At 62.8% G+C, this 16,710-nt stretch overlaps 1 protein-coding gene across 2 annotated transcripts in view; it reads left to right on the top strand.

Moving 5' to 3' along the window:
• The window catches only part of RADIL (Rap associating with DIL domain), a 56,902-nt gene extending 40,282 nt beyond the window's left edge, over positions 1 to 16,620 (top strand). Inside the window, exons 6-15 of one of the 2 annotated variants that reach the window (XM_065923728.1) lie at positions 4,108 to 4,268; positions 7,632 to 7,744; positions 8,082 to 8,319; positions 8,821 to 8,993; positions 12,534 to 12,684; positions 13,410 to 13,600; positions 13,701 to 14,052; positions 14,749 to 14,888; positions 15,610 to 15,749; positions 16,170 to 16,620. In XM_065923728.1, coding sequence (XP_065779800.1) covers positions 4,108 to 4,268; positions 7,632 to 7,744; positions 8,082 to 8,319; positions 8,821 to 8,993; positions 12,534 to 12,684; positions 13,410 to 13,600; positions 13,701 to 14,052; positions 14,749 to 14,888; positions 15,610 to 15,749; positions 16,170 to 16,275 — 1,765 coding nt within the window. In that variant the 3' untranslated portion in view covers positions 16,276 to 16,620. The remainder of the gene's footprint in view (positions 1 to 4,107; positions 4,269 to 7,631; positions 7,745 to 8,081; positions 8,320 to 8,820; positions 8,994 to 12,533; positions 12,685 to 13,409; positions 13,601 to 13,700; positions 14,053 to 14,748; positions 14,889 to 15,609; positions 15,750 to 16,169) is intronic. The other variant, XM_065923729.1, reaches the window with a different exon arrangement.
• Positions 16,621 to 16,710: the final 90 nt, after the last annotated feature.

Raw genomic sequence — 16,710 nt, 5'->3', positions numbered from 1 at the left:
AAGCGTCTGTCTGTCTCTGGGGGGTCCTTCCATGTCTGCAGAACTGTGTGTCGGGAGCGTGTGACACAGCGGGCGCGGCCCTCTCGGAAGCCGTCGCCTCCCTCGCTCCCGTAAGGACTGTGCTAACGTGAACCTGCTGCTTTGGGGAAACGGACACCTCCGCGGTCCAGATGGGGCAGCCGGTCTTGGCTCTCCAGCGTCGGTTTTCACCAGAAGCATTGTATCTACTCTTACTCGATGCTGGAAGACTTGGGAAAACCATTTGGCGTTAACGGTAAAGATGATCAGACACCGCAGGGAACTGCCTTGGCAAACACGCCTGTGTTTGTGTCAAAGACTCTAAGCCGTGGTCACCCGGCCCCTTGAAGGAGCGTGATGCGTGGTGACGGCAGACACTGCGTGTGGTCACTGCACATCGGCGGCGAGGGGCTCTTGAGGCCACAAGTCCTGCTGCGGTCCACAGGGGTTTGCCTCATCCCTGTTCGTGTGACAACCTAGACATCATATTAAAAAGCACAGACATCACTTTGCTGACAAAGGTCTGTCTAGTCAAAGCTATGGTTTTTCCAGTAATCATGTATGGATGTGAGAGTTGGAACACAAAGAAAGCTGAGCACCGAAGAATTGATGCTTTTGAACTGTGGTGTTGCAGAAGGCTCTTGAGAGTCGCTTGGACTGCAAGATCAGTCCTTGGTGTTCATTGGAAGGACTGATGCTGAAGCTGAAACTCCAATACTTTGGCCACCTGATGCGAAAAGCTGACTCACTGGAAAAGACCCTGATGCTGGGAAAGATTGAAGGCAGGAGAAGAAGGGGACGACAGAGGATGAGATGGTTGGATGGCATCACTGATGCGATGGACATGAGTTTGAGCAAGCTCCAGGAGTTGGTGATGACAGGGAAGCCTGGCGTGCTGCGATTCATGGGGTCGCAAAGAGTTGGACACGACTGAGCAACTGAACTGAACTGTTCACGTAAGGATGTCGGGTGAAGAGGGCCCATTTATAAGGCATGTGTCTGCTGTCATGCTTGCGGGGTACCGTCCACCTGCAGTAGGTCCTGTAAGGGGAGCGGGAGGAAGCCTCATCGCCCCCCTCCTTCCCACATCGTTGTTGGGACCTGGAGGGATGGAGCTGGGAGCTGGGGTCTGAGCGGCGACGCTCCCTCTGGGCTGAGAATCCCCTTGGGGCTTATGGGCATCCGAGTGTCGCTGGCCCGGAAGTGGAGTTGCTGGGTCATGAGGAAGCTCTGGTTTATGTTTCTGAGGCACCTCCGTGCCGCGTCCCACAGCGGCTGCGCCAGTTCGCATTCCCGCAGCAGTGCACGGGGTTCCGGTTTCTCCACGCGCTCTGCGACACTCTGTGTCTGTTCTTCTTTAAATACTGACTTTCGCGTTTGGCTGCATCGGGGTGGGAGCTCTGGCCGAGGCGCATGGACTCCCTCGTTGTGTGTGGGCCCCGTGGCTCTGCAGCATGTGGGGGCTTCGTTCCCTGACCGGGGACAGAGCCCGCCTCCCCGGCCCTGCAGGGCGGGTTCCTGGCCGCTGGGCCCCCGGAGCTCCCGTCTCTGGTCTTCCCGCTGTGGACATCTGACAGGTGTGACGTGGCCGCGCCCTGTGGTCTGACCTGCGTCTCCCTGGTGATCAGGGAGGCTGAGGACTTGTCCTGGAGACACATCTGTTGACATCTTTAGCCCGTCTGGAATTGGGTTATTAGGGTTTTTGCTTGTGAGTTGTAGGAGTTCCTGTGTGTACTGGAAACTCACCCCTTTTGGCTGGTGTGTGGTTTGTAAACTCTCCTATCCGCCGGTTGCCTTTTCGTCCTGTGAGCGGTTTCCTCTGTGTTGGTGTGACTGCCTGGTCGGGCTCCGCTCCGTGGACGGTGCCTTTCTGGCCCCGGCCGCACTCAGGCGCTGCTGGGCGGTGGGCCAGGCTGCAGCGCCTCCTTGGGGCCCCAGAGCGCCACCCGGGTTGGCCGGGGGCACGGCCTCAGCGCCGACCACATCAGGGCCTGACAGCAGAGCCCTGCTGGTGGGCTGTTCCTATGTGGGGGCCTGTCCGTCCCCTTGAGTTCTGGGTGAGGCTGAGAAGGGCGATACACGTGGAAACAAAACGGAATTCGGTTCTGACAAGAAGATTAATGGGCTTCCCAGGTGGCGCTAGTAGTAAAGAACCTACCTGCCAACGCAGGAGACAGAAGGTTTGATCCCTGGGCTGGGAAGATCCCCTGGAGGAGGGCATGGCAACCCACTCCAGTACTCTTGCCTGGAGAATCCAATGGACAGAGGAGCCTGGCGGGCTACAGTCCATGAGGTGGCACAGAGTCGGACATGACTGAAGCAGCTTTGCATGCATACACAATCCTTTTTTAGTGACATAAAGTTCTGTCTGGTCAAAGCCATGGTTTTTCCAGTAGTCTTGTCTGGATGTGAGAGTTGGACCATAAAGAAGGCTGAGCACCGAAGAGTTGATGCTTTCGAGCTGTGGTGTTGAAGACTTTTCAGAGTCCCTTGGACTGCAGGGAGATCAAACTAGTCAATCGTAACGGAAGTCAACCCTGAATACTCACTAGAAGGAGTGATGCTGAAGTGCCAATACTTTGGCCCCCTGCTGTGAAGAGCCAACTCACTGGAAAAGACCCTGATGCTGGGAAAGATTGAGGGCAGGAGGAGAAGGGGATGGCAGAGGATGATGGTTGGATGCCATCAGCGACTCGATGGACATGAGTTTGAGCAAGCTCCGGGAAGTGGTGGAGGACAGGGAGGCCTGGCGTGCCGCAATATGTGGACACAGCCCCAAGCAGTGAGGACACAGCGCCCCACGCCTGTGCACAGACGTGTGTGATTCAAACCAGCGAGGAGGATGGACGAGGGGAGCAAGATAAGCGGGAAAAACAAGGAGAGGCAGACGTGGGAAAGGGAGCCCCGGGCCCAGGCCAGCTGCTCAGAGGGGGACCCAGCCCTCCCGACGCTTCCTGGCCGGGCCTGTGGTCTGACCCCCGGAACCCCTAGCGTGACGGTCACCGCGACAGCTGGAGTCTGCGAGCTGCTCTGGGTTCCTGCAAGCCCCCCGGGCAGGACGAAGAGCGGGGGTCGGCCCTGTCCTTGCATGAAGTCTGCAGCACCTGCCTCGCGCCTGGAATCCGCCAGTGAGAGGCACAGCTGCGGTCACCCGGCCAAGACCCAGGGTACCTCCGGGGGGCTTGCTTTGCTCGTCCGTGGATCCCTGCTCACCTGTCGGAGCCTCGGCAGGTGTGGTCAGGGACCTGGTGGAGGATGCTGTTGGGACACCCATCTCCCAGCCGGCCTTGCTGCGGGGGAGGAGCCGGACTGAGAGACGCGGGGCTGCTGTTTACACGAGGGTCACCCGCCCCTCAGCTGCCCCCTGGGACCGGCGAGGACAGCACAGAAGCTTCTGTCACAACGCAGGCGACCTGGACCCCAGGTCCTGGCTCTGGAGATGCGGGAGTAAGGGCTCGAGATGGGCGGAAGCCGCCTGGCCGTGGAGGCAGGGGGCCCCAAGGTCCCCAGTGTCCCCGGGGAAGGGAGAGGCGCTGGGTGGCCCGGGCGGCTGGCCCCCAGGAGGGATGAGACTGGGGCGGGAGCCCAGCTCCGTGCCTGGGGGCCCCGCCTGTGTCGGCTCCCCGGGGACGTGAGCGCCTTTGCCCGAGCTGAGCCGTGGGTCAGTGCCTGGGGCCCTTGGTGTGTTTCCTGATGATTAAATCTTCCAGTGACCCCCGTGACCCCCCGACCCACTGACTCCCCATCGTCTTCCACATCCTACTGCGCTTAGCCGCCCGTCTGCCCACCCCCCGAGCAGTTATGTCATCGTTTCCTGTTCGTTCCACTGTTAGCGCAGAACTGGGCCCTGCTCTCTGACTCCTGAACACCCGGGGTGGCCCCCCTGCCCGCGTGACCTGATTCTGAGGGAGGATGTGAAGACCGCGCATCCGCCAGAGGCCTTTGCTCTGGGGACGCAGACGCTCCTTCCTGAGGCTCGTGGGTAACGCGCCTCTTGCCATTCGGGGTCTGAGTCCAACTGCCCAGCCCAACGCAGGGCGCTGACGGGGTGGGCCGGCCTCCCGGTGACGCTGGGTCTCTGTCCGGCAGCCCCGAGCCGCCGTCCGCGGCCAGCTGCTCCCTGGCCGGCCTGGCGCCTGACCTGCAGCACATCCTCTTCTGGATGGCCAACGCAGTGGAGCTCCTCTACTTCGTCCAGCAGAGGTGCCCGCTCTACATGCAGAGCCTGGAGGAGGAGCTCGACGTTACAGGTGAGCCGTGCGCCAGCCCCTACCCTCCAGCCCCTCTGAGCTCCCTCCCCGGGCACGGCCCCTCCTACACGCGGCCAAGGTTCAGAGACAGGCGCGCTGCCCGCGAGAGAGACGAGCGTGTGATGGGAGACTCAGACGGAAATGCGGAGAATTGATTAAAGCGGCAAGTGCTGAAGACGCCCTGTGGGAAAGGGGCTCCCAGGGGCGGTCTGCAGGGCTTCATGGGGAAGGTGGTGTCCGGCCTGGCTCTGAGGCATGCGGGGTTTCAGCGGACGTGGGTCCCGGGACGGAGCGACAGGCTGACCTGCGGCAGGGCTGGGCGTGCGGACCGGGCCCCAAGAGCTCGGTTTTGGCCTGGACAGGACTGTGCGTCCCTCCCTCCTGCCAGCCTCCCTGGAGTGGCGGCTGCCCAGGGGCACAGCCCAAGGTCCGGCTGCGCAGGGCTGTGGGGAGGCCGGGCGGCAACACAGGGTGCCCGTGGACTGACCCAGCCCTGTTCCCTGGGACGTGGCCCCGTGCTCACGTCAGCCTGAGGCCCTGGCCCTGATGCCCCTGCTGGACCCGATGCCAACCGGCCCGGCTCCTGGAGGACGGGCTCATGGTGGCCAGGGGCGTGGGGCGTGGGCAGGCTTCACGGCCCCACTCTGTGCTCAGCTGGCCGCGGGGGTGCCGGCTGTGGAGACGGCTGAGGCGCTGGAGGCCTGGCTGAGCTGAGCCGTGGGGGCCGAGGCCCCGGGCGGAACCCGCCGGGGCTGGGGAGGTGGGTCTGACTCTTCCCTGTGGCCGGTCTTGCTTTCTGAGGCTCTGGGGGCCGGGGGGCCTGGGCCCGTGTGGACGCCTGGTGCGGGCCATGGCTCCTTTGTGTCCGTGGGTCTGCGTTCCGGGCCCGCCGACCTGGCGCTCTGGTGCCTTCCCCTTGGGTGGACGTTGTGCACCTCGTCCGGTGGCTCCTGGGCGCTCTGTCCCCCAGGCCACCCGTCGTGGCTCTCCCCCACCCCGCCGGGCTCCTGCAGGCTGTCAGCCTGGAGGTGGTCTCCCCAACCCCTCGTGAGTCCCACCGACGCCCCTTCTTGTCTCATAGTTTCAGACGCCGTGTCCTGCAGAGGGACCCTGAGTCCGGCTCACGTTCATAAAGCGGGGGGCTCCGCTCCCTCAGCTGCTGCCTCCGCTCTCAGGAGGGAGGTACTTTTGGTCCAAGGCCAGATGTTGTGTAGCCTAGTCGACGCTGGGAGAGGGGGTCCAGCCTCTGCCCATGCCGGGGACCGGGGCAGCCACAGCAGGGCCTGAGCCCCGGAAACACGGTCTGGGGGCATGTGGGCTGCAGAGAGCACGGGCAGGAGCCCCAGCCCAGTGCCGAGGGCGGGCCGAGGGGCGCCGGCCCCCTGCTCCCCAGCAGGAAGCGTCTGTGGGAAGGACGCTGGGGCAGGACGTCACGTCCTGAGCGCTGGGAAGAGCTGTCCTTCCCAAACACTCTTTTCTGCCTGAAGTTTTTACCGAGAGAGCCTGTTCACATGGGCAGATAAAACGTTAGCCCATCTAGGGGGTGTTTATGTTATTCATTTAAAATTCTCCTGTAAGACTCGGAGGTTCTGCCTCAGATCCGAGATGTAGGGCGGACGTCCTCAGGGCCCAAGGGCTCAGGATGCAGGTGGGGGGAGGCCGAGGCTCCTGGCCCTCTGACAGGCTCATGTGGGTGTTGGCTTAGTTGGAAACCCCAGCAGCCTGCGCCTGTGGGTGGAGGGGCTTCGGGGGGTTTTTGGGCATCTGCTGGGGGCCGCCCTGGGGTCGTGCTCTGTGGGTCCCCTGCCGCCGCCTCTCCATTGGCTCATCCCACCGGAACCCCGGCACCCACTCAGGGGTGTAGATCTGCCTTCTCAGATGAGCAAGCGGCATCCAAGGCTGCAGGACGCAGGCCTGGGGCCCTCAAATCTCCCCACTGGCTTCTCCCCCGAAGCCCAGTTCAGTTCAGTCGCTCAGTTGTGTCCGACTTTTTGCAGCCCCCATGGACTGCAGCACTCCAGACTTCCCTGTCCATCACCAATTCCTGGAGCTTGCTCAAACTCATGTCCATCGAGTTGGTGATGCCATCCAACCATCTCATCCTCTGTCGTCCTCTTCTCCTGCCTTCAATCTCTCCCAGCATTAGGGTCTTTTCCAGTGAGTCAGTTCTTCGTATCAGGTGGCCAAAGTATTGAAGTTTCAGGACCTTCTGAAGCCCAGGGAGATTCTCAAATGAGACTCCAGGATGGAGACTCCAGGATGGGGCCCCGCAGGCCTCTGGCTTCCTGGTCGGGTGGGTTCTTGGGGTGCTAGCCATGGGGTGAAGGATCCCGAGTCCTTGATGGTGTGTGGTGATGTCTGCAGGGCGGGTCTCTAATGGGCTCACACTGTTTGCTCTCCGTTTGACGAGCGGTCCCAGCCCTGTACTCCCGGGGGGCCTGGCTTAGGGCTCACGTCGATTCCTGGGCCCCCTCCGACCCTGAGAGGAGATTCCCGGACGTGGGTTCACACTCTGCGCTGATTAGAAGGCGGCGCAGGGCGCACAGCGGAAGGACGGCCGTGCGGGCGGCCTCCTGTCTTCACAGAGAGAAACTGGGGCTGAGCGTGCAGGCCAGGGTTGGGGTCCTGTCTGGCCCTCTCCCCCAGGGCACCGTGCGCTCGGGCCTCCCTCAGGTGGCCCCACCTTTGGGGCCTCTGCTCTTGGGGACCCTGGCTCTACCGGAGCCCCTCCTGGGGGAGTCGCCTAGAACCACTCACACCCTGACCCTGGCCGCTGCCCAGCCTGGAAGCCCTGCCCACACCTGCCTGCTGTCCGTTGGACCCGAGGTGCCAAGGGCCCGGGGCCTCTGCCCTGTGCTGGGACGGCGCGGCTTCCTGCGGGGCGACCGGGGCGCTGGGGGCCAGCGGCGCACAGGGGCCGTGTGGGCTCTTCTTGGAAAACACACTGCTCTCCTGAGTGATGGTCTCTGGAGGAGCGTTGGCCTGGGCCCTCTGATCTGGGTCCTGGTGAGAAGTGACCGGGGCCGGGTCGGCTGTCACGGGCACTGGGCCCTGACTGAGTCCTGAGCCGGCCCGTTCACGAGCACCTGCTGCGCTGGCCCCGGTTCAGCGTCCTCAGGTGGGAGGCGTGGGGCCTGGGTCCCGTCCACCTTGGCCAGCTCCTCGGGACGCCGGGCCCGGGAGAGGTGTGGCAGGCCGGTTCTGGGAGGGTGGGCTGCCCGTGGCTTTGGTCTATCTCATTCTCCCAGCGCAAGAGGAGGCGTTGGACGGAGCTCTCAAGAGGCCACGGGGTGGTTCCGGAAGGTTCCCATCTGTGTCCCCAGCCCGCACCCTGCCGTGCTGACGGTGTCGCCCTGCCCGCAGGCTCCAAGGAGTCCCTGTTCTCCTGCGCCCTCACGGCCAGCGAGGAGGCCATGGCGGTGCTGGAGGAGGTGGTCCTCTACGCTTTCCAGCAGTGCGTCTACTACGTCTCCAAGGTACTGCGCCGCGCGCCTGGGGCCTGAGTGCCGGCCCCCACCCCCCCCCGGCCCCAGCCCTGGCCCTCCTGTCCCCCCAAACCCTGGCCCCAGCCCCTCCATCCCCCCAGCCCCTCCATCCCCCCGGCCCCGGCCCTCCCGTCCCCGCAAACCCCGGCCCAGCACCCCGTCCCCTCGCTCGCTGTCCCTCCATCGCGTGAGCCCCCCGCTTCGCTGCTCTGGGGAACAGCGGCCCCGCCCGTCCCGGCCCCTTGCGGGCCCCTGCGGACCCTGGGGCTCACGCGAGTGTGGCCAGGGTGGGCCCGGGCCTCTGCCAGCCGCGCTTCCCTCTGCCCAGTCCCTGTATGTCTGCCTCCCGGCTCTGCTGGAGTGCCCCCCGTTCCAGTCGGAGTGCCGGGAGAGCTGGAGCTCGGGCCCCCCGCTGCCCGAGGAGCTGCGCCGCGTGGTGGCCATCTACCAGGCTGCCCTGGACCTGCTGCAGCAGCTGCAGGTGCACCCCGAGATCGCCGCGCAGGTGCTGGCCTACCTCTTCTTCTTCTCGGGCACGCTGCTGCTCAACCAGCTGCTGGACAAGGGTGAGGCGGGCGCACGCCCGGGGGAGGCCGGCGGGCAGGCGCCTCGGGGAGGATGGGGTGCGGGGCCGCCCGGCAGCGTGTGCAGGCGGCCTGCCGGCCTTTCCTGGTTCCTGCTATCCCCACTCGGCCCCGGGCCCCTGAGAGGAGGGGACGGGCTCAGGGAAGTGGTGTGACCTTTGACCCAGCCTCACTGGTGCCCACATCTCCTCTGTCACCCTGCCCAGGCTCAGGGTTGCCAGGATCTCTGGCTAAGGAAGCGCTGGGGCGTGGGGCCGGGCGAGTGGGGCCTGCCCACGGGTTCTCCCGCCTCCCCCAGGGGATCTGGGAGCAGGTGGTGAAGCTTGGAAAGTGAAGGAAGGTCTCCCGTCTGTCCAGAGGCCTGGGTGGAGTGGGGGGAGGCGACAGGGCTGGGGCCCCGCCGGGCTTGTCTACCTTGGGGGAGGGTGGGCCTGCCTGCCCTGCGAGGGCTCCGTGTCACCCTCCCTCCATCCCTCCCCCCAGGCCCCTCTTTGAGTTGCTTCCACTGGCCCAGGGGCGTCCAGGCCTCTGCCCGCCTGCAGCAGCTCCTGGAGTGGACCAGGAGCGCCGGCTTCGGAGAGGCGGGGGAGCACTTCTTCCGGAAGCTTTCCTGCACGCTCAACCTGCTGGCCACGCCCAGCGCCCAGCTCATCCAGGTGAGAGGGGCTGGGGGGCGGTGGTCGCTCTGGGCTCGGCAGCTTGCAGTCCCTGCATGTGGGCTGTGTGTGCCTCAGCCGTGTCCGACTCTTTGGGACCCCATGGACTGTAGTCCCCCGGGCGCCTCGGTCCACGGGGATTCTCCAGGCAGAAATCCCGGAGCGCGTCGCTGTGCCCTGCTCCAGTTGCAGCCCCCAGTCCCCAGCTGTTCCCCCCGCAGGCAGGGTGATGGCCCAGGACGTCTGCGTCTCGTCCCTGACCTACTGCAGTGGCCCGGGGGGCCCTGCTGACAGGTGGCGGTGAAGGACCCGAGGTGGGGAGGTCACCCCGGTCACCTGGTAGCCCCATCTAAGCTCAGAAGTCCTTAAAACTGGGAAAATATTTGCAAATGATGTGACCGACAAGGGCTTCATTTCCAAAATCTACAAACAACTCATAAAGCTCAGTATCAAAAAATAGCCCAATCAAAAATACGCAGAAGACCTAAATAGACAGTCTCCAAAAAGGACACGCAGGTGGCCAAAAGGCACGTGAAAAAATACTCGACATTGCTAGTTATTAGCGAGATGCAAATCAAAACTACAAAGAGGTATCACCTCATGCCTGTCAGAATGGCCATTGTTAAAAAGCCTACAACTAAGAAATGCTGGAGAGGATGTGGAGAAAAGGGCGCCCTCCTGTGCTGGTGGGAATGTAAATTGGTGCAGCCACTATGGAGAACAGTGTGGAGAATCCTCAAAAATTAAAAATAGAGTTGCCATATGATACACTACTTAATTCATATGCTAGCAAGGTAATGTTAAAAATCCTTCAAGCTAGACTTCAGCAGTATGTGAACTGAGAACTTCCAGATGTTCAAGCCGGGTTTAGAAAAGGCAAAGGAACCAGAGAGAGATCAAGTTGCCAGTATCCGTTGGATCATAGAAAAAATGAGGGAATTCCAGAAAAACATCTGCTTCATTGACTATGTTAAAGCCTTTGACTGCGTGGATCACAACAAATGGTGGAAAATTCTGAAAGAGATGGGAATACCAGACCACCTTACCTGCCTCCTGAGAAATCTGTAAGCAGGTCAAGAAGCAACAGTTAGAACTGGACATAGAACAACAGACTGATTCGAAATTAACTGGAGGACATTAAGGCTGTATATTGTCCCTCTGCGTATTTAACTTGTGTGCAGACATCATGCAAAATGCTGGGCTGGCTGAATCACAAGCTGAAATTAGGATTGCTGGGAGAAATAACCAACAACCTCAGATGTACAGATTATACCATTCTAATGGCAGAAAGTGAAGAACTAAAGAGCCTCTTGAAGGTGAAAGAGGAGAGTGAAAAAGTTGGCTTAAAACTCAACATTCAAGAAACTTAAGATCATGGCATCCAGTTCCATCACTTCATGGCAGATAGATGGGCAAAAGGAGGAAATAGCGGCAGATTTTATTGGCCTCCAAAAGCACTGTGGATGGTGACTGCAGCCACGAAATTAAAAGATGCTTGCTCCTAGGAAGAAAAGCTATGGCAAACCTAGACAGCATATTAAAAAGCAAAGACATCACTTTGCCAGCTAAAGGTCCATAGAGTCAAACCTACGGTCTTTCTAATAGTCATGTATGAATATGAGAGTTGGACCATAAAGAAGGTTTAGTGTTGAAGAGTTGATGAATTTGAATTGTGGTGCTGGAGAAAACTCTAATTCAGAAAGACACATGCACCTCAGTGTTCATAGCAGCACTCTTTACAACATCCAAGACAGTGGGACAACCTGAGTGTCCACAGACAGAGGAGCGGGTAAAGAAGACGTGGTACATGTATATAGTGGAATTTTACTGAGCTATTAAAAAGAATGAAATAATGGTATTTGTAGCAGCGTGGATACAGCTAGAGATGATCATACTAGGTAAGTCAGAAAGAGACAAATGCCATGTGCTATCACTTGTATGCAGAATCTAAAATAAGATATAAAGGAACTTGTTTTCAAAGCAAAAACAGACTTGCAGACACAGAAAACAAACCAGAGGGGAAAGGGAAGAAGAGAGAAATCAGGAATTTGGGATTAACAGATACAAACTACTCTACATAAAATAGGTAAACAACAAGAGTTTTCTCTACAGCACAAGGGGCTACACTTACCATGATGTAATAAACCATAATGGAAAAGAGTCTGAAAGAGTCACACATTTATGATCTTGTATGTATAAAATTACTTCATAATTAAGCAATTAACAGAGCACTGTAAATCAACTGTACTTCCATAAAAGGAAAAAAAGGCAGAAGAGCGGGTCAGAGAGACAGGAGAGGAGGCGGCAGAGGACGGGCTGGGGGCGCGCAGCGGCCTCCAGGATTCGGGTGCGGCCCTCGGCCGGGCACGGCGGCAGGACCTCAGCCCTGCAGCCACAGGAGCGGGTCCTGCCCTGGCACCGCCAGGGGGGCGCGGCCCCCGACGCTCGGTTTAAGCCTGAGTGTGCTCGGTTTGCCCTGGTTTGCCCCAAGTCTGACCCCGAGACCCACGAGGCTGTGCTTGTTCTCGCTGCCGCGTTCGAGTGCGCTTGCTACAAGAGCAGCTGGAGACAGGATGGCAGCTGCCCGCCTCCTTCACTTGCGCCGTGACGCGGCTGTCACTGGGAGGGATGCGGCCACCAGGCCCTTTCCTGCCGGGCGGCGGGCAGCCCTGTGGGCTCGCTCCCTGCCGCCCGCAGTCCTGCCCGAGCTGTCACTCACCGCCTGGCACCGTCGTTTGCCAGCCTCGAGACAGATCGTTTAGGGAGAAGAAGCTTGTTTAAAAACCGCCGACATTCTCGTAAAGAGGAGGCAGAGTATCCGTAACATAATGACCGGATGCTGTAAATGAGAGAACAGAAAGAATTCTTGGAAGTTAAAACTGCGACAGCAGAGATGCAAAGTTCAGTAGCAGAGTTGGAAGTTGAAGTTCGGGGAATTTCCCAGAAATCAGAGCCTGTGAGATGGGAAGGAGGTGCCCGGCCGTCGGGCGCCCATTGACTCCCTCGCTGAGTGCGGGGTGCAGTGAGGATGGGGCTGCCCCCATGCAGCTCAGGGCCCCCCGTGACCCCACCCAGGCCTCTGATGTTGGCAGGGAAGTCAAGCGAAAAAGGAAGAGAGGAGGAAGGTAAAGGACAGTCGGTGAGACCAGGACGCGCCCCTGCGATTTCCCGGGGAGGAGACCCGTGTCCCGGAGGTCACGGGCACGCGGCTTCCCGCTTCCCAGGAGCGGACGCACAGCCGCCCCCCAGGTTCCCCACGAGGGCCTCCTGCCTGGAGTCCTGAGCCCTGGGCCGGAGGGCGCTCTCCCACCCCGGACCCCCGGGCCCCCCAGTGCCGGCCTCCCCAGGAGGCTCCCCCTGCAGAAGGCAGGGGCGGTCTGAGCGTTCCCGGGGGCCCTCCCTGGTCCCCATCACAGCCAGAGCCGGTCCCCTTGCAGACCTCACTGTCCGCCTGGCCTCCGGGGGCTCCCCGGAAGGCAGGCCAGCCCCCCTTGCATGGGGTGGGCTCCGTGGCCTGTGACCTGGAGCTTCTTGTGACAGATGAGCTGGGCGAGCCTGCGGGCCGCTTTCCCCGCCCTCAGCCCCGCGCAGCTGCACCGGCTGCTGACCCAGTACCAGCTGGCCTCGGCCATGGGCCCCATGAGCGCCTGGGAGCCGGGCGCCCAGGACGGCACCGCCGCCTTCAAGTCAGGTGAGGCCCGTCAGGGGGGCTGCGAGCTGGGGTGTCGTCCGTGGGCTCCTGGATGCCCCATCCCCGGGGGGGCAGGGCAGGACCCCCGAGGAGGAAGGCGGCCCGGGGCTGGGGCTCCCTTTGGCCCCCGAGGTCCGGGCTCGGTCACAGGTCCCCACTGCCCCTTGGGGCCTCGCGCAGCGCTCGGCCACCAGGCAGGGGCAGGCTGTCCACACCGGGCGGCTCGATGCGCGCGGTCCTGAGCACACCCGCCGTGTGCACACGCTTGCGCACACGGGGACAGACCTATACACGTGCACGTGCTCTATGTGAGTCAGCCGCGCCCGTCTCATCGTGAGCAGAGTGTGACAGATGACAGCGCAGGGTGGGCTGCAGACAGAAGTGGCTTCGCCCCCGTCTCCCCCTCCTCACCCGGGCTTGGACTCTGCACGGTCCCCCCTTGTACGGGGTCACGTCCGAGGCCTGCGAGGGGGCTCTGTCTGGGGATGGGGAGCCCCGTTCCCGGTGTGGAGGCCAGCACGCAGGCGGGCCATGCCCGCGGGTGACGGTGTGGGGTGCAGTTGGCATGGCTGTGGGCGCCCCCAGCGTGGGTGGGTGCTGGGCCAGGGGCACCGGGGAGGGCGTGGGGCTCACGTTCCCCCGGCAGACCTGCCTGGGGTCCGGTGGTGGCGGGTGGGGCGCAGGCAGCGCCTCCTGGCCAAGGTCACAGCCCCTCGCCCCCACAGAGGAGGTCCTGGAGTCCTACGAGAACCCCCCGCCCATCGTCCTGCCAAGCGAGGGCTTCCAGGTGGACCTGGACGCGGAGTGCCCGGATGAGCGCGTCTACCAGCACCTTCTCTACATCCGCCACTTCTTGTGCAGCCTGCGGAGCCAGCCCGGCCCCAGCGGAGCGCCCACCCGGCCCGAGGGCCTCCAGGTGCCGGGGATGTAGCAGCGGGGCACCCGCGACTCGGGGGGCCCCTCTCTCCCCCTCTCTGGTCCTCTGCTCGGGGCTGAGTTCTCTCTCATCTCCCCAGGGCCTGCACCACACTGGTCCCGAGGGCCACCCTGAGGCCCAGAGCTTCCCACCGGCTTCAAGGGACCCCAGCGGGGGGGCCCGAGAGGCTGGCCTGGAGCACCCCCTACCTTCTGTGGGGGGTCCCCGGGCACAGGGCCCCCCAGGAAGGCTGCCTGGCCGCCCGAGCCGCGGGGGCCCCCAGGCCGCAGACCCGCATGGGGACCCCTCATGCCTGCTCACACCCCCAGGCACGCCGCTTGGCCTGGAGCCCGCGGCCCCTGACTGGCCTGAAGGCAGCAGCGCCTGTGGGAGGGTGCTCCCGGAAGGCCGGAGGACGGGGTCTGGCGGCCTGCGGGGAACCTCCCAGGAAGGTGAGCCTGGCCCGGCCTCGCAGCTCCCTCAGGGTCCTTCCCCCCCGGAGTTGGGCGGCATGTCTGGCTGGGCTGAGAGCGCCTGTCATCCTGGACAGACGGGCCCCGGGGAGGGGGCTCGGGGGGAACAGACGGCTGCTGATGTGGGTTCAGCCCCGGAGCCAGTGCGAGGCCCGCGGGTTGGGAGGATGGGGGAGTGGAGGGCCTGGAGTCCTGGGCGCGTGTGTGCTCAGGCCACTGGCCGGGCTGAGGGCAGTGGGGGGCAGACTGGCGAGTCGTCGGTGCTCAGCCGAGCTGGGTGGGTGCCCCGCGGGCAGGGTCAGGGGACAGGGGTGCGCCCGAGGCAGGACACCGCTCAGGTGGGCAGCACGGCTGGCCCCGTGGGGAGGACCAGCCATCTGGGTGGGGAGCAGCAGGGCCGCCCCTCAGGAGGGGCAGACGGGGATCACTGCTGGGGGTGGGGTGGGGGGGAGGAGGTGGGTGAGACCCCGAGCAGAAGCCCGCTCAGCCTCCGGAGAGGGGCGGGGTCCCACGGCAGCATGGGCGGCCTGCCTGCCCCAGCGGGCCTCCCCCGGACCTTCGGGAGCCAGTGTCCTCTGGAGCAGCTGAGCCGGACGCGGGTCCTGGACTCGGGGCAGACTCTGGACAGAGGCCTGAGCGGCCACCCCTCACCCACAGCACTTTCCGCTTCTACAGGAGACTGTGCGGCCCCGGAGGACGAGCCTGCTCCGGCCCCGTCCAGCCGCAGCTCCAGCACCGATGACTTCTGCTACATGTTCGTGGTGGAGCTGGAGCGCGGCCCCTCGGGTCTCGGCATGGGCCTCATCGACGGGATGGTGAGTGGCCGCCCTGAGTGCCCTGGGCTCCTCTCTCCACCAGACAGGCCCATAGCTGGGGGGTCACGAGGTGGGGGGAGGCCCGCGACCCTGGGGACTGGGGCCGGGGCACCTCCTGGGGCCCGGCTGCTTGCCTCCTCGGTGGTTCCAGCCAACATAAGGTCGCCTACATATTGTAGCAGAATGACCTCTGGGTGGCAAGTTGGATATCTGTAGGCACACTGATCTTTCTTTAGGGCCTGCCTTTTTGGTTTCTCTTTTTCTCTCGTCCGGGGGTCTCGAGGTTCCCTCAATTCTGTTCCGGCCTTTATCCCGCAAAAAGAATATGGGCTAACTTCCTCTGGTTCTTCCGGTTTTCCCTCGCTCTATGTTCTCTATCTTCCTTCCTGATCCTCTCAGCTAATTCCCTTTCCTCCCGTCGAATTCGTTCTTCCCTTTCTTCTGGGGTCTCCCTATTATTAAATACCTTTTCAGCTGCTTTCAGTAAATCCTGTATCCTCCAGACCGTGGAGACTGGAGGGCCGGGGGTGGGGCGATGGGCAGGGTCTCCCACCTGCACCCTCTTCCTCGGGCGTCTGTCCTGGGCCCTGGCTGCAATGGTGACCCGCGCGGCCCTGCAGACACACCTGTGACCACAGCGTGGGTGTGTGAGCGTCCCCGGCTGCCTGGGGAGGTGTGGAGGTGCCTGTGCTGGGGCCCTGAGGCTGCCCCTCTCCCGCAGCACACGCCCCTGGGCGCCCCCGGACTCTACATCCAGACCCTGCTCCCGGGCAGCCCCGCCGCGGCGGATGGGCGGTTGGCGCTGGGAGACCGCATTCTGGAGGTGAACGGCAGCAGCCTGGCGGGCGTCAGCTACCCGAGGTACCCGCCCCGCCCACCCCTGGGGGCCAAGCCTGGCTGCAGCCTCAAAGCCCAGCAGTGGGCCCTGGCACCAGCCGGCCGATTTGGAGACGCGCAAGTGAGGCGCAGCGTCGCCTCCTGCTCTTCATTCCCTCACTCGCCCTGATGACTCCCTTGTCCCCACCCAGGGGCTCAGATGCCTCGGGGGCGGGGTGGGCCCCGGAGTGGCAGCGGGCGCCCCGGCTGTGTGATCCTGGAGCTCGTCCCACTCAGGGGGCGCAGGTTGCTGTCTCTGACTGTCCCCTCGGGACAGCTGGTGGGTGGAGGCTCCCCCGCCCCCGCCCCCCCGGGCACCTCCAGGAGGCGCCTCCCGCTGGACCAGCGCCGAGTCCTCACTGGGCAGGCTCATCTACACCGTCCGCATCCCTTGGCTCCTTTCAGGGCGGTGGATCTGATCCGACACGGAGGCAAGATTATGCGGTTTCTGGTTGCCAAGTCTGACATGGAGACGGCCAGAAAGGTCCGCTTCCGCACGCCGCCCCCCTAGGCACCCTGCGCGCTGGGCCGCCCGCCTGCACTGGGTCCGCGCGCACGTCTCGGCCAAGCTGTTCCTTGCGGGTGCGCCCCCTGCAGGACACCCGCAGTCCCTTCGTGTATGTTTTATTTATATGACAGATAACAGTTGTGATGTTTGTTACAGAGCTTTTATGTTTGAAGATTTTAATGGAAAAATATAGATTCAATAAACTATCTTTCATATTCCAGAGGGTGGCAGGGCATGCATCTGGGGGACACCATGCTGGTCCCCAGAGGGGCCACGGGGGCCCCTAGATCTGCTCCTGTCCCTGCTGGTGTGGGAGACCCGTGAGGACACGGGGTCCCTGGGGTGGTGTGATGGTTCTGCCTAACTCCGCGTCGGCCCTCCGCTCACCCCAGACAAGGAGCAGCAGGCCATGGCAGGCAGCCCCCTGCCATGGAGGGA

The sequence above is a fragment of the Muntiacus reevesi genome, chromosome 2 (genome assembly GCF_963930625.1).
Source record: "Muntiacus reevesi chromosome 2, mMunRee1.1, whole genome shotgun sequence".
Taxonomy (NCBI): Eukaryota; Metazoa; Chordata; class Mammalia; order Artiodactyla; family Cervidae; genus Muntiacus; species Muntiacus reevesi.
Note: the sequence above shows the minus strand (reverse complement) of the source record. Positions and strands in the feature narration are given on the sequence as shown.